The sequence below is a fragment of the Manis pentadactyla genome, chromosome 5 (assembly GCF_030020395.1).
Source record: "Manis pentadactyla isolate mManPen7 chromosome 5, mManPen7.hap1, whole genome shotgun sequence".
Classification (NCBI taxonomy): domain Eukaryota; kingdom Metazoa; phylum Chordata; class Mammalia; order Pholidota; family Manidae; genus Manis; species Manis pentadactyla.
Genome location: NC_080023.1, coordinates 72,449,843 through 72,462,387, shown reverse-complemented (window position 1 = coordinate 72,462,387; position 12,545 = coordinate 72,449,843). Strand labels below are relative to the sequence as shown.

Below are 12,545 nucleotides of genomic sequence, written 5' to 3'. Positions count from 1 at the left end.
TTCCGCTGCTCTACTCACGCCGCCATCTTCCGCCCCTCCCCCCTTCTTTTTTTCTTAGTCCGTCTAGCTCAATGTTTGTCGATTCTGTTGGCTTTTTTGAAGAACCAACTGCTGGTTTGATTGCTTTTCCTCTGTTGTTCTTCTGTGTTCCATTTGGATTATCTCTGCTCTGATCTTTATTATTTCCTACCTTCTGCCAGCTTTGTATTTCATTTTTCTTTTTATAATTCCTTAAGTTGTAGTTAGGTTGTTGATTTGAGATATCTTTTTGAAAATGTGTTTATAGCTATCTTTCCTATTAGCATTGCTTTTGCTATGTCCTAAAGTTTTGGTATGTTGTGTATTTGTTTTCATTTGTCTTTACTTATTTTCTAATTTCTCTAGTGATTTCTTCTTTGATCCACTGCTAGTTTAAAAATGTATTAATTTGCATTTTGCAATTTTCAGTTTTCCTTATGTTACTGATTTCTAACTTCCATCTTGTTGTGGTTAGAGAATTTGGTGTGATGTATCTTTTTAAATCTGTTAAGATTTAATTTGTGGCTTAACATACAGTCTATCCTGGAAAATGTCCCATGTGCTCTTAGAAAGAATGTATAGTGTTCTGTATATGTCTGTTAGATCTCGTTGACTTATGGTAGTGTTTAAGTACTCTTTTATTTCCCCTTTCAATTCTATTTGTCTTTGCTTTATATATTTTTATGATCTGTCATTATATGCATAAATAATTGTGATTGCTACATCTTGTTGGTATATTGAACCTTCTATTAATATATAATCAATCCCGTTGTTTCTTGTAACATTTTTTGACTTAAAGTCTATTTTGTGTGATATTGTTGTAGCCATCTCTGCTCTCTTTTTGTTTGGAATAGTTTTCTCTATTTCTATTTCTGTTTTTCCTCTATTCTTTCTGTTCCTGTTCCAAACCTGTTTGTGTCTTTGGATCTCAAGTGAGTCACTTTTGGACAGCATATAGTTGGATCATATGTTTTTATTCATTTTACCAATCTCTATGTTTTGATTGGAGAGTTTAATCCACTTTTAAAGTAATTACTGATAAGGAGAACTTATATCATTGTGCTATTTTCTATATGCCTTAGAGCTTTTTTCATCCTCATTTCCTGCATTAGTTTCTTTTGTGATTAGTTGATTTTTTTATAGTGAAATCTTTAATTTTTTATAGTGAAATCTTGAATTTCCTTTCTTATTTCCTTTTCTGTAGATTTATTTTGTCTGTTATAATGGGGATTACATTTAATATCCTAAAGTTATAACATTCTAATTTGAATGTATTCTTCAACAGTGAACAAACTCCTTTACAAAACATAAAATTCTCTTTTACAGCTCCATTTCTACCGCTTTCAGTTGTTGATGTCATCAAACTGCACCTTTATACATTTTGTGCTCCCCAAAATAAGTATTTTTTAAATTATTCAAATTATTTCATTTTTTAAATTAAATATTTATTTTTTTACTTACTATTTCTAGTTATTTTAAATTATCTTGTTAGGAAATAATTTGTAGGAAACAAAACTTGGTTTTGAAACCCAAAGTTACTGAAATACTAGTTTCTATGTTAATGATTTTTTTAATGTATTAATCTCTTAAATCATGTAGAAAACAAAATGTGCGTTGTTCCAATAATACTAGCTTTTGTAATCACTCATGTATTTACTTTTATTGAGATCTTTATTTCTCCATGTGGCTTTGAGTTACTGTCTGGTGTTTTTCATTTCACCCTGTCAGAATCTCAGGTATTTCTTGTGGGCCAGGTCTGGTGATCACAACTCCCTCAGCTTTTGTTTATCTGGGAATATCTTAATTTCTCCCTCAGTTATGAAGGAGAGTTCTGCCTGTTACAGAATTCTTGATCGAGTTTTTGTCTTTTAGTACTTAGAACATATCTGACCACTCTTCTGTCCTCCAAAGTTTCTGATGGAAAAAAATCTGCCAATGATCTTATTAAGGTTGGATTTAATGATTCACTTCCTTCCCATTGTTTTCAAGATTCTCTTTATCTTTGGCTTTTGAATGTTTGATTATAATTTGTCTCATTCTGGGTCTCTGAATTCATCTTTCTTGGAGCTTCTTGGATGTTTATGTTCATGTTTTTCATCAAATTTGGGGATTTTCAGTCATTTCCTCAAATATTTTTTTGCCCCTTTATGTCCCCCACAATGCTTATGTTGGTCTGTTTGTTAGTGTCCCATAGGTCCTTTATATTTTTTTATTTTCATGTTTTAATTAACTTATTTTTATTAAGGTATTATTGATATACACTTTATGAAAGTTTCACATGTAAAAACAATGTGGTTACTACATTCATCCCTTTTATCATGCCCCCCCATACCCCACTGCAGTCACTGCCCATCAGTATAGTGAGATGCCACAGAGTCACTATTTGCCTTCTCTGTGCTATACTCTTTACTGTGATACCCCCCACACCATGTGTGCCAATCATAATACCCCTGAATCCCCTTCTCCTTCCCTCCACACACACCCTCCCCCTTTGTAACCACTAGCCCCTTCTTGGAGTCTGAGTCTGCTGCTGTTTTGTTCCTTCAGTTTTGCTTCAGTGTTATACTCCACAAATGAGGGATATCATTTGGTACTTGTCTTTCTTCACCTGGCTAATTTCACTGAGCCTAATATCCTCCAGCTGCATCCAAGTTGCTGCAAATTGCAGAATTGTTTCTTTCTTATGGCTGAGTAGTATTCCATTGTATATATGTACCACATCTTCTCTATCCATTCATCTACTGATGAGCATTTAGGTTGCTTCCATATCTTAACTATTGTAAATAGTGCTGTAATAAACATAGGGATGCATATGTCTTTGACTCTGAGAAATTATATTCTTTGGGTAAATTCCTAGGAGTGGAATTCCTGGGTCAAATGGTATTTCTGTGTTTAGTTTTTTGAGGAACCTTCATATTGCTTTCCACAATGGTTGAATTAGTTCACATTCCCACTGATAGTGTAAGAGGGTTCCCCTTTCTCTGCATCCTTGCCAGCATTAGTTGTTAGTCTTTTCCATGATGGCCATCCTTACTGGTAATATCTCATTGTGGCTTTTATTTGCATTTCCCTGATAATTAGTGATGTGGAGCATCTTTTCATGTGCCTGTTGGACATCTGAATTTCTTCTTTGGAGAATTGTCTGTTCATATCCTCTGCCCATTTTTTTGGTTATTTGCTTTTTGGGTGTTGAGTGCGGGTTCTTATATATTTTGGATTTTAACCCCTTGTTGGAGGTGTCGTTTACAAATATATTCTCTCATATTGTAGGATGCCTTTTTGTTCTGTTGATGGTGTCTTTTGCTGTATAGGAGCTTTTAAGTTTGATGTAGTCCCATGTGTTCATTTTTGCTTTTGTTTACCTTGCTCAGGGAGATGCATTCAGAAAAAAGTTGCTCATGTTTATATTCAGGAGATTTGCACCTATGTTATCTTCTAAGTGTTTTATGGTTTCATGACTTACATTCAGGTCTTTGATACAGTTTGAGTGTACTTTTGTGTATGAGGATAGACAAGAATTCAGTTTCATTCTCTTGCATGTAGCTGTCCAGTTTTGCCATCACCAGCTGTTGAAGAGGCTGTCATTTCCCCATTGTATGTCCATGGCTCCTTTATCGTATATTAATTAACTATATATGCTTGGGTTTATATCAGGGCTTTCTAGTCTGTTCCACTGGTCTGTGGGTCTGTTCTTGTGCCAGTACCAAATTGTCTTATTACTGTAGCTTTGTAGTAGAGCTTGACATTGGGTAGCGTAATCACCCCAGCTTTATTCTTTGTTCTCAGGATTGCTTTGGCTATTTGGCCTCTTTTCTGGTTCCATTAGAATGATTTGCTCTAGTTCACTGAAGAATGCTATTGGTATTTTGATGGGAATTGCATTGAATCTGTAGATTGCTTTAGGCAGGATGGCCATTTTGACAGTATTAATTCTTCCTATCCACAAGCATGGGATGTGTTTCCATTTATTGGTATCTTCTTTAATTTCTCTCATGAGTGTGTTGTAGTTTTCAGAGTGTAGGTCTTTCACTTCCTTGGTTAGGTTTATTCCTAGGTATTTTATTCTTTTTAATGCAACTGTGAATGCAATTGTTTTTCTGATTTCTCTTTCTGCTTGTCGTTGTTAGTATATAGAAATGCCACAGATTTGTGCATATTAATTTTGTATCCTTCAACTTTCCTGAATTCAGATATTAGATCTAGTAGTTTTGGAGTGGATTCTTTAGGGTTTTTTATGTACAATATCGTGACATCTGCAAACAGGGACAGTTTGACTTCTTCCTTACCAATCTGGATGCCTTTTATTTCTTTGTGTTGTCTGATTGCTGTGGTTAGGACCTCCAGTACTATGTCGAATAGAGGTGGGGAGAGTGGGCATCCTTTTCTTGTTCCTGCTCTTAAAGGAAAAGCTTTCAGCTTCTCACTGTTAAGTATAATGTTGACTTGGGTTTGTCATATATGGCCTTTGTTATGTTGAGGTACTTGCCCTCTATACCTATTTTGTTGAGAGTTTTTATCATGAATGGATGTTGAGTTCTGTCAAATGCTTTTTCAGCATCTATGGAGATGATCATGTGGTTTTTGTCCTTTTTTTTTGATGTGGTGGATGATGTTGATGGATTTTTGAATGTTGTACCATCCTTGCACCCCTGGAATAAACCCTACTTGTTCATGATGGTGTATCTTTTTGATGTATTTTTGAATTTGGTTTGCTAATATTTTGTTGAGTATTTTCATATCTATGTTCAACAGGGATATTGGTCTCTAATTTTCATTTTTCATGGTGTCTTTGCCTGATTTTGGTATTAGAGTTGTGCTGGCCTCATAAAACGAGTTTGGAAATACTCCCTCTTCTTCTACTCTTCGTTAAACTTTAAGGAGGATGTATATTAGGTCTTCACTAAATGTTTGATAAAATTCAGTGGTGAAGCCATCTGGTGCAGGGGTTTTGTTCTTAGGTAGTTTTTTGATTACCAATTCAATTTTGTTGCAGGTAATTGGTCTGTTCCGATTTTCTGTTTCTTTCTGTGTTAGTCTTGGAAGGTTGTATTTTTCTAGGAAGTTGTCCATTTCTTCTAGGTTATTCAGTTTGTTAGCGTATAATTTTTCATAGTATTCTCTCATAATTCTTTCTATTTTTGTGGTGTCCATACTGATTTTTCCTTTCTCATTTCTGATTCTATTTATGTGTGTAGACTCTCGTTTTTTCTTATATGTCTGCCTAGGGGTTTATCTATTTTGTTTATTTTCTAGAAGAACCAGGTCTTGTTTTCATTGATTCTTTCTGTTGTTTTATTCTTCTCGATTTTATTTATTTCTGCTCTAGTCTTTATTATGTCCCTCCTTCTACTGACTTTGGGCCTCATTTGTTCTTCTTTTTCCTGTTTCATCAATTGTGAGTTTAGACTTTCCATATGGGATTGTTCTTCTTTCTTGAGGTAGGCCTGTATTGCAATACACTTTCCTCTTAGCACGGCCTTGGCTGCACCCCATAGATTTTATGGTGTTGAATTATTGTTTCCATATATTGCTTGTTCTCTGTTTTCATTTGGTCATTGATCCATTGATTATTTAGAAGCATGTTGTGAAGCCTCCATGTGTTTGTGGGATTTTTCATTTTCTTTGCATAATTTATTTCTAGTTCCATATCTTGTGGACTGAGAAAGTCGGTACAATTTCAATCTTTTTGAATTTGTTGAGGCTCTTTTTGTGACCTAGTATATACTCTATTCTTCAAAATGTTCCGTGTGCACTGGACAAGAATGTGTATTCTGCTGCTTTGGGGTGTAGAGTTCTGTAGATGTCTGTTAGGTCCATCTGTTCTAATGTGTTGTTCAGTGCCTCTGTCTCCATACTTATTTTCTGTCTGGTTGATCTGTCCTTTGGAGTGAGTGGAGTGTTGAGGTCTCCTAGAATGAATGTATTGCATTCTATTTCCCCTTTTAATTCTGTTAGTATTTATTTCACATATATAGGTGCTCCTGTCTTGGGTGCATAGATATTTATAATAGTTATATCTTCTTTTTGGATTGACCCCTTTATCATTATGTAATGTCCTTTGTCTCTTGTGACTTTGTTTTGAGGTCTGTTTTGTCTGATAGAAGTACTGCAACTCCTGCTTTTTTCTCCCTGTTAGTTGCATGAAATATCTTTTTCCATCCCTTCAGTTTTAGTCGCTGTATGTCTTTGAGTTTAAAGTTAGTCTCTTGTAGGCCACATATAGATGGGTCTTGTTTTTTATCCATTCAGTGACTCTGGGTCTTTTGATTGGTGTATTCAGGCCATTTACATTTAGGGTGATTATTGATAGGTATGTACTTATTGCCATTGCAGGCTTTAGATTCGTGGTTACCAAAGGTTCAAGGTTAACTTCCTTAGTATCTAAGAGTCTAACTTAACTCACTTAATATGCTATTACAAACACAATCTAAAGGTTCTTTTTTCTCCTCCTTTTTCTTCCTCCTCCATTCTTTATATATTAGGTATCATATTCTGTACTCTTTGCCTATCCCTTGATTGACTTTGGAGATACTTGATATTATTTTACATTTGCTTCATAATTAGCTGTTCCACTTTCTTTACTGTGGTTTTATTTACTCTGGTGACAACTATTTAACCTTCGCAACAGTTCCATTTATAGCAGTCCCTCCAAAATACACTGTAGTGATGGTTTGTGGGAGGTAAATTCTCTCAGCTTTTGCTTATCTGAAAATTGTTTAATCCCGTCTTCAAATTTAAATGGTAATCTTGCCAGATAAAGTATTCTTCGCTCGAAGCCCTTCTGCTTCATTGTATTAAATACATCGTGCCACTCCCTTATGGCCTGTAAGGTTTCTGCTGAGAAGTCTGATGTTAGCCTGATGTGCTTTCCTTTGTATGTGATCTTATTTCTTTCTCTGGCTTCTTTTAATAGTCTGTCCTTATCCTTGATCTTTGCCATTTTAATTACTTTGTCTTGGTGTTGTCTTCCTTGGGTCCCTTGTGTTGGGAGATCTGTGTACCTCCATGACCTGAGAGACTATCTTCTTCCCCAGATTGGGAGAGTTTTCAGCAATTACCTCCTGAAAGACACTTTCTATCCTTTTTTCTCTCTTCTTCTTCTTCTGGTACCCCTATAATGTGAATATTGTTCCATTTGGATTGGTCACAGTTCTCTCAATGTTCTTTCATTCTTAGAGATCTTTTATCTCTCTGTGCCTCAGGTTCTTTGTATTCCTCTTCTCTAATTTCTGTTTTATTTATTGTCTCCTCCACCATATCTAATCTGCTTTTAAGACTTTGCATTTATGTTTCATTTCTAGTACTGTTTTCCATAATGATTGGATCTCTGACCAGAATTCATTCCTGAATTCTTGAATATTTTTCTGTATGTCCATGAGCATGTTAATGATTTTTATTTGGAAATCCCTTTCAGGCAGATTCATGAGGTCAATTTCATTTGAGCCTTTCTCAGGTGTTGTATTCATAATTTTACTTTGAACCAGGTTCCTTTGGCTTTTCATATTTGTATATGTCACCCTCTAGTGCCCAGAAGCCCTACTCTCTGGAGCTGCTCAGTCCCCAGAGGAGCTGTATTGGTGCCTGAGGGGAGGAAAGAGCTGTTTCCTGCTTCCTGGCTGCTCTGCCTGTCTCCACTGCCAGAACCAGTGAGCTGAGCGCACAGGTATACGCCTCTATACTTTGTGTTTGTAGTTCCTGTTGACGTTGCTTCCCTCTGGCTGTCCTAACACGGGGTAGGGTTTGCAAGTTTGCGAGTCAGGTGGGGCTGGCATGGAGAAAGACACAGTAGGCTGTGTATCATGGAGGGGGTCCTTCGAGCTGTGTAGCCAGCCAGGGAGCTGGAGTGCCTGAAGATCGTGAAAGCTTCCAAACTACTGGGCAGAGTGCACCCAGACAATTTTGTCTACCTGTCCTTTCTCCTGAGCAGTAAGCTCTGTGCAGTCCTTGCCCCTTTAGCAGCCCTCTTGCTGTTAGGAAGTCTCTCAAACTGCCTGCCTTTCTTTTGTCCCAGAGCTGCTGGATGTGGATCCCTGCTTTCCACAAGCGGCTAGAATCTCAGTCTCTCCAGGTATTCTGCCTGTCTTAGCTTTCCAACCCCCTAATCATGAGGGTACCATGAAATGTAGGTTTGTGCTCCCAGAGCAGATCTCCAGAGTTAGGTATTCATCAGTCCCAGGCCTCCACTCCCTCCTCACTCCATTTCTCTTCCTCCTGCTTGTGAGCTGGGGTGGGGGAAGGGCATGGGTCCCCCCCGGGCCACGGCTTTGGTATGTTACTGTATTCTGTGAGGTTTATTCTTGTCTCCAGGTGTATGCAGTTTGGTGCAGTCCTCTTTCCTGTTGCTCTTTCAGGATTAGTTGTATTAATTATATTTTCATATTCCATGCAGTTTTATGAGGAAGTCTCTGTCTCACCTCTCACACTTACCGTCTTTAATCCTATCTCCTTCAATAATGATTTATGTGGTCATTCTACATAGCTAAAAGCAGTTAAATAAAACTATTAATAATTTTTTTCTTTTGGTTTGTTTTTATGTGTATGTTGTTAATTTTTCAGTCTCAACAAACCAGACAATGGCAGTTGAGTGGGTTTTGAAAAATGCCTGAAATTTAGTGGTCTGCGTCTACCATCTGCCTTCTCACCACCCTTAAAAAAGAGTAAAGGGAATGTTTGAAAGAGAGCTATACTGAAAGAAGAGTGTTGCAAATGGCTTCAGAACCTATGAATGCAAAACAAGCTAGGAATCACTTCACAAAGGGGAAAAGGCTTCAGTACCAGCAAGCAAAGTCCAGATCTCCAGTTTGTGATGGTAATGGAGAAGACTCCTTTATCTTTGAAGCAAATGAAGCCTGGAAAGATTTTCATGGTTCTCTTCTTCAGTTTTATGAAAATGGAGAGCTCTGTGATATCACACTAAAGGTGAGACTCTCTTTTTTTCTTACTTTTCTCAAGCTCCTCAGTGTATTATGAAAAATGAGGGTTTCTACAACACACAAGGCAAATATTTGGTGCTGTACTTTTTTGGTATAGTAAAAATGATGTTAGTCCTTTTTATTGAAGAGGAAGGGATAGAAGGGAGGATAAGTAAAGAGGTTAAATTAAAATGAATTATGTTTCCAATTAAATGGCAATATTCATCATTTCTTAATTTAACTTCTGAGAGTTTTGGAACATTAAAATGACAAGTAGTTACCATTAGTTAATTAGTAAATTGCTGTTGACCAGAGAAGCTTCTTACTTATGAATATTAAAAATCCTGATGTATTCACTTTTTCTTGATAAAGTTTAGAAACCAGGAATTCTTCATTGTTTACTTAGTTGCAGTAGTGCTTTACTGTATGTTCCTAGTCTGATAATTTAATCTCTACTTCAGTACTATTGCCTGTTAGGTGAAATTATCTGTACCTGACAGTAAGGTGGGCTATTTAGGCTTGGATTAAAAAGTCTTTAGTAAACCTTAAGTCTGTGGTCTAAAGGATTATGTTGTTCTACAAAAGACAGTTTTAATAAAATTGGAAAAGTGATAAAACAGTGTGGAAGATCCTGTGTTTCTCTCTAGTCATTTAAAGAACTTTCTTACTATTCTTATGTCTCCATGTAATACTACATATTTTCTAGTGGTTCAAATGCATCCGTGCTGCATTTTCCACATGTTTGCTGCTTTGGGGTCCCTTAGATTTTGCTTTCTGCTCCTGATTGGACAAGTTCTTAGAGCTCAGGGTCATGGGAATTGAGGGCATACTTGGAGAATCAGATCAGGTGACATGTAGCAAAAGTCCATAAACTGAATGCATAAGCTTTGAGTTTCAGTCCCAGAATGTCCAGGAGTATAGTGTTACATTGTGAATAAGTGACCTGTATTCTCTTTCCTTAAACTCTTAGTGTCCTCACATATTTCTAGGTCATAAGATATTGAAAAGAAAACCATTGTATAATTCTGCTAGCTCTGTGTGAAATTTAGCCATGTATATATTTTAACAAAGGAACACTTAAGCTCTTTGATCCATACAGTATATTATGTTTAGTTTCACACAATTGTTCTACATAAATATTGGCAAAAATAAATAATGTAAAACAAAGTATTTGAACTTAACCAATTCTCAACTCAGTGTATCAGTATATAAATGGAAAACAATTAAATAGAACATTATTTGTGTTATAGTTATATTTTAGAATAATTTTTACAAGTTACTGTGTATAAACTTAAAGCAAAAATTAAGGATATATGGCAAGTGATAACTCATAATTTTTGTTCATTTATTGTATAACTTCAGCAATAAGTTGAAATAAAAACTTGGGAAGAGTCAGTGGTGGAAGACTAAGAATACTGTGTTTGAAGTAGTGACAGATCATTTAGGAATGAGAAACACTTCACTAATTTAAAGTGGCTATCACTTTTATTTTCTCAACTGTAAAATTGGGATGATGATTTGGCTTTTGTGAGGAATAAATGAACTGATAACATTTAAAGTCCTTACATATGTGCATGGTAAATAATAATGAGTATCGGTTGTTAGGATTATTATATGTATGTTCTGTTGTTGTTCTAAAGGTATCAGACAGTTCTGCTGTGGTATATTCTATTCCTGATCACTAGAAAGTATTGCAACTTAATCTGTTAGCAAGTCAGTTATCAGATTTGTTTCTTTATTCCAATTCAATGTTTCTTTAACTTTCAGAATTTAATTATCATAGAACGACTAAACCAAGTAGGATTATAATTTAAAATGCTCTGTTCAACACAAAATTGCTTTTTATATTCATATATCCATGATTATTCTATGTAAATTCATCTCTTCTGTATTTTATTAGTTTGATTCATTTCATTGTTATTGCTGTTAGGATAAACATTTTAGAAAGGCAGTTATCAAAATTTGTTTTATTGTATATATAAAAAGTCATTAGCCCATTTTTAAATTCCAAGGTGACTACCTATATTAAAAACAACAAATATATCCACTTATGAAATATTTCCTAGGTTTTACTCTAGTACATGGAAAGTATAAATAAATTAGAATAATGTATTCTTTCCTTGTCTTGATGGTGTTTGAAATTTAGCCAGAGATAGACACATACATAGCTAACTATAATACAGTTCAGTAGTTGCCATTTTTGAGGTGTTCTTATGGTAGCATACTAGAGGATCTATTCATTATGTCTGAGAGGTGATCATAAAGGCTTTACATAGAAGATTATGTTATCTTGAGGTCATTCCAGAGAGAGGTAAAACTTGTTTTATATTATTATATTTATTAGTGAAAATACTTTTAAATAGTACCTCCTGTAGTAACTCTAAAATTTTATATTGGGGAAGCTTCTTTTTTTTTATTTCCTAGTATTAGTATTTAATGCTGCAAATTTCCATCTGAATACTACTTTTGTTAGCTACATCCCACAAATTTTGACATGTATTTTTTTTTTTTTGTAGATAATTATTTTTAATTGAAGGGTAGTTGACACACAGTATTACATTACATTAGTTTCAGGTGTACAACATAGTGATTCAACATTTATATACATGACAATTCTAGGTACCAGCTATCACCATACCAAGCTGTTACAATATCTTGACTATATTCCTTATGCTATACATTACATCCCGGTTACTTATTTATTTTACCATTGGAAGTCTGTACTTTTTTTTTTTTCTTTTGTGAGGGCATTTCTCATATTTATTGATCAAATGGTTGTTAAAAACAATAAAATTCTGTATAGGGGAGTCGATGCTCAATGCACAATCATTAATCCACCCCAAGCCTAATTTTCGTCAGTCTCCAATCTTCTGAGGCATAACAAACAAGTTCTTACATGTAGAACAAATTCTTACATAGTGAATAAGTTACATAGTGAACAGTACAAGGGCAGTCATCACAGAAACTTTCGGTTTTGCTCATGCATTATGAACTATAAACAGTTCAAATATGAATACTCATTTGATTTTTATACTTGATTTATATGTGGATACCACATTTCTCTCTTTATTATTATTATTATTATTTTTTTTTTTAGATAATTATTTTTTATTGAAGGGTGGTTAACGCACAGTATTACATTACATTAGTTTCAAGTGTACAACACAGTGATAAAACATTTATATACATAATTCTAGGTTCCAGCTATCACCCTACCAAGCTGTTACAATATCTTGACTATATTCCTTATGCTATACATTACATCCCGGTTACTTATTTATTTTACCATTGGAAGTCTGTACTTTTTTTTTTTTCTTTTTTTTTTTTTTGTGAGGGCATCTCTCATATTTATTGATCAAATGGTTGATAACGACAATAAAATTCTGTATAGGAGAGTCAATGCTCAATGCACAATCATTAATCCACCCCAAGCCTAATTTTCGTTAGTCTCCAATCTTCTGAGGCATAACAAACAAGTTCTTACATGGAGAACAAATTCTTACATAGTGAATAAGTTACATAGTGAACAGTACAAGGGCAGTCATCACAGAAACTTTCGGTTTTGCTCATGCATTATGAACTCTAAACAGTCAGTTCAAATATGAATACTCATTT

The 12,545-nt window shown here is 35.0% G+C and overlaps 1 protein-coding gene across 4 annotated transcripts in view; it reads left to right on the top strand.

The window, feature by feature from the left end:
- KLHL8 (kelch like family member 8) overlaps nt 1–12,545 on the top strand; it is a 68,089-nt gene that overhangs the window by 28,041 nt on the left and 27,503 nt on the right. For all 4 annotated transcript variants that reach the window (XM_036896017.2, XM_036896016.2, XM_036896014.2 and 1 more), the window contains exons 2-3: nt 7,543–7,681; nt 8,575–8,937. In XM_036896017.2, the coding sequence (XP_036751912.1) occupies nt 8,725–8,937 (213 nt within the window). In that variant the 5' untranslated portion in view covers nt 7,543–7,681; nt 8,575–8,724. The remainder of the gene's footprint in view (nt 1–7,542; nt 7,682–8,574; nt 8,938–12,545) is intronic.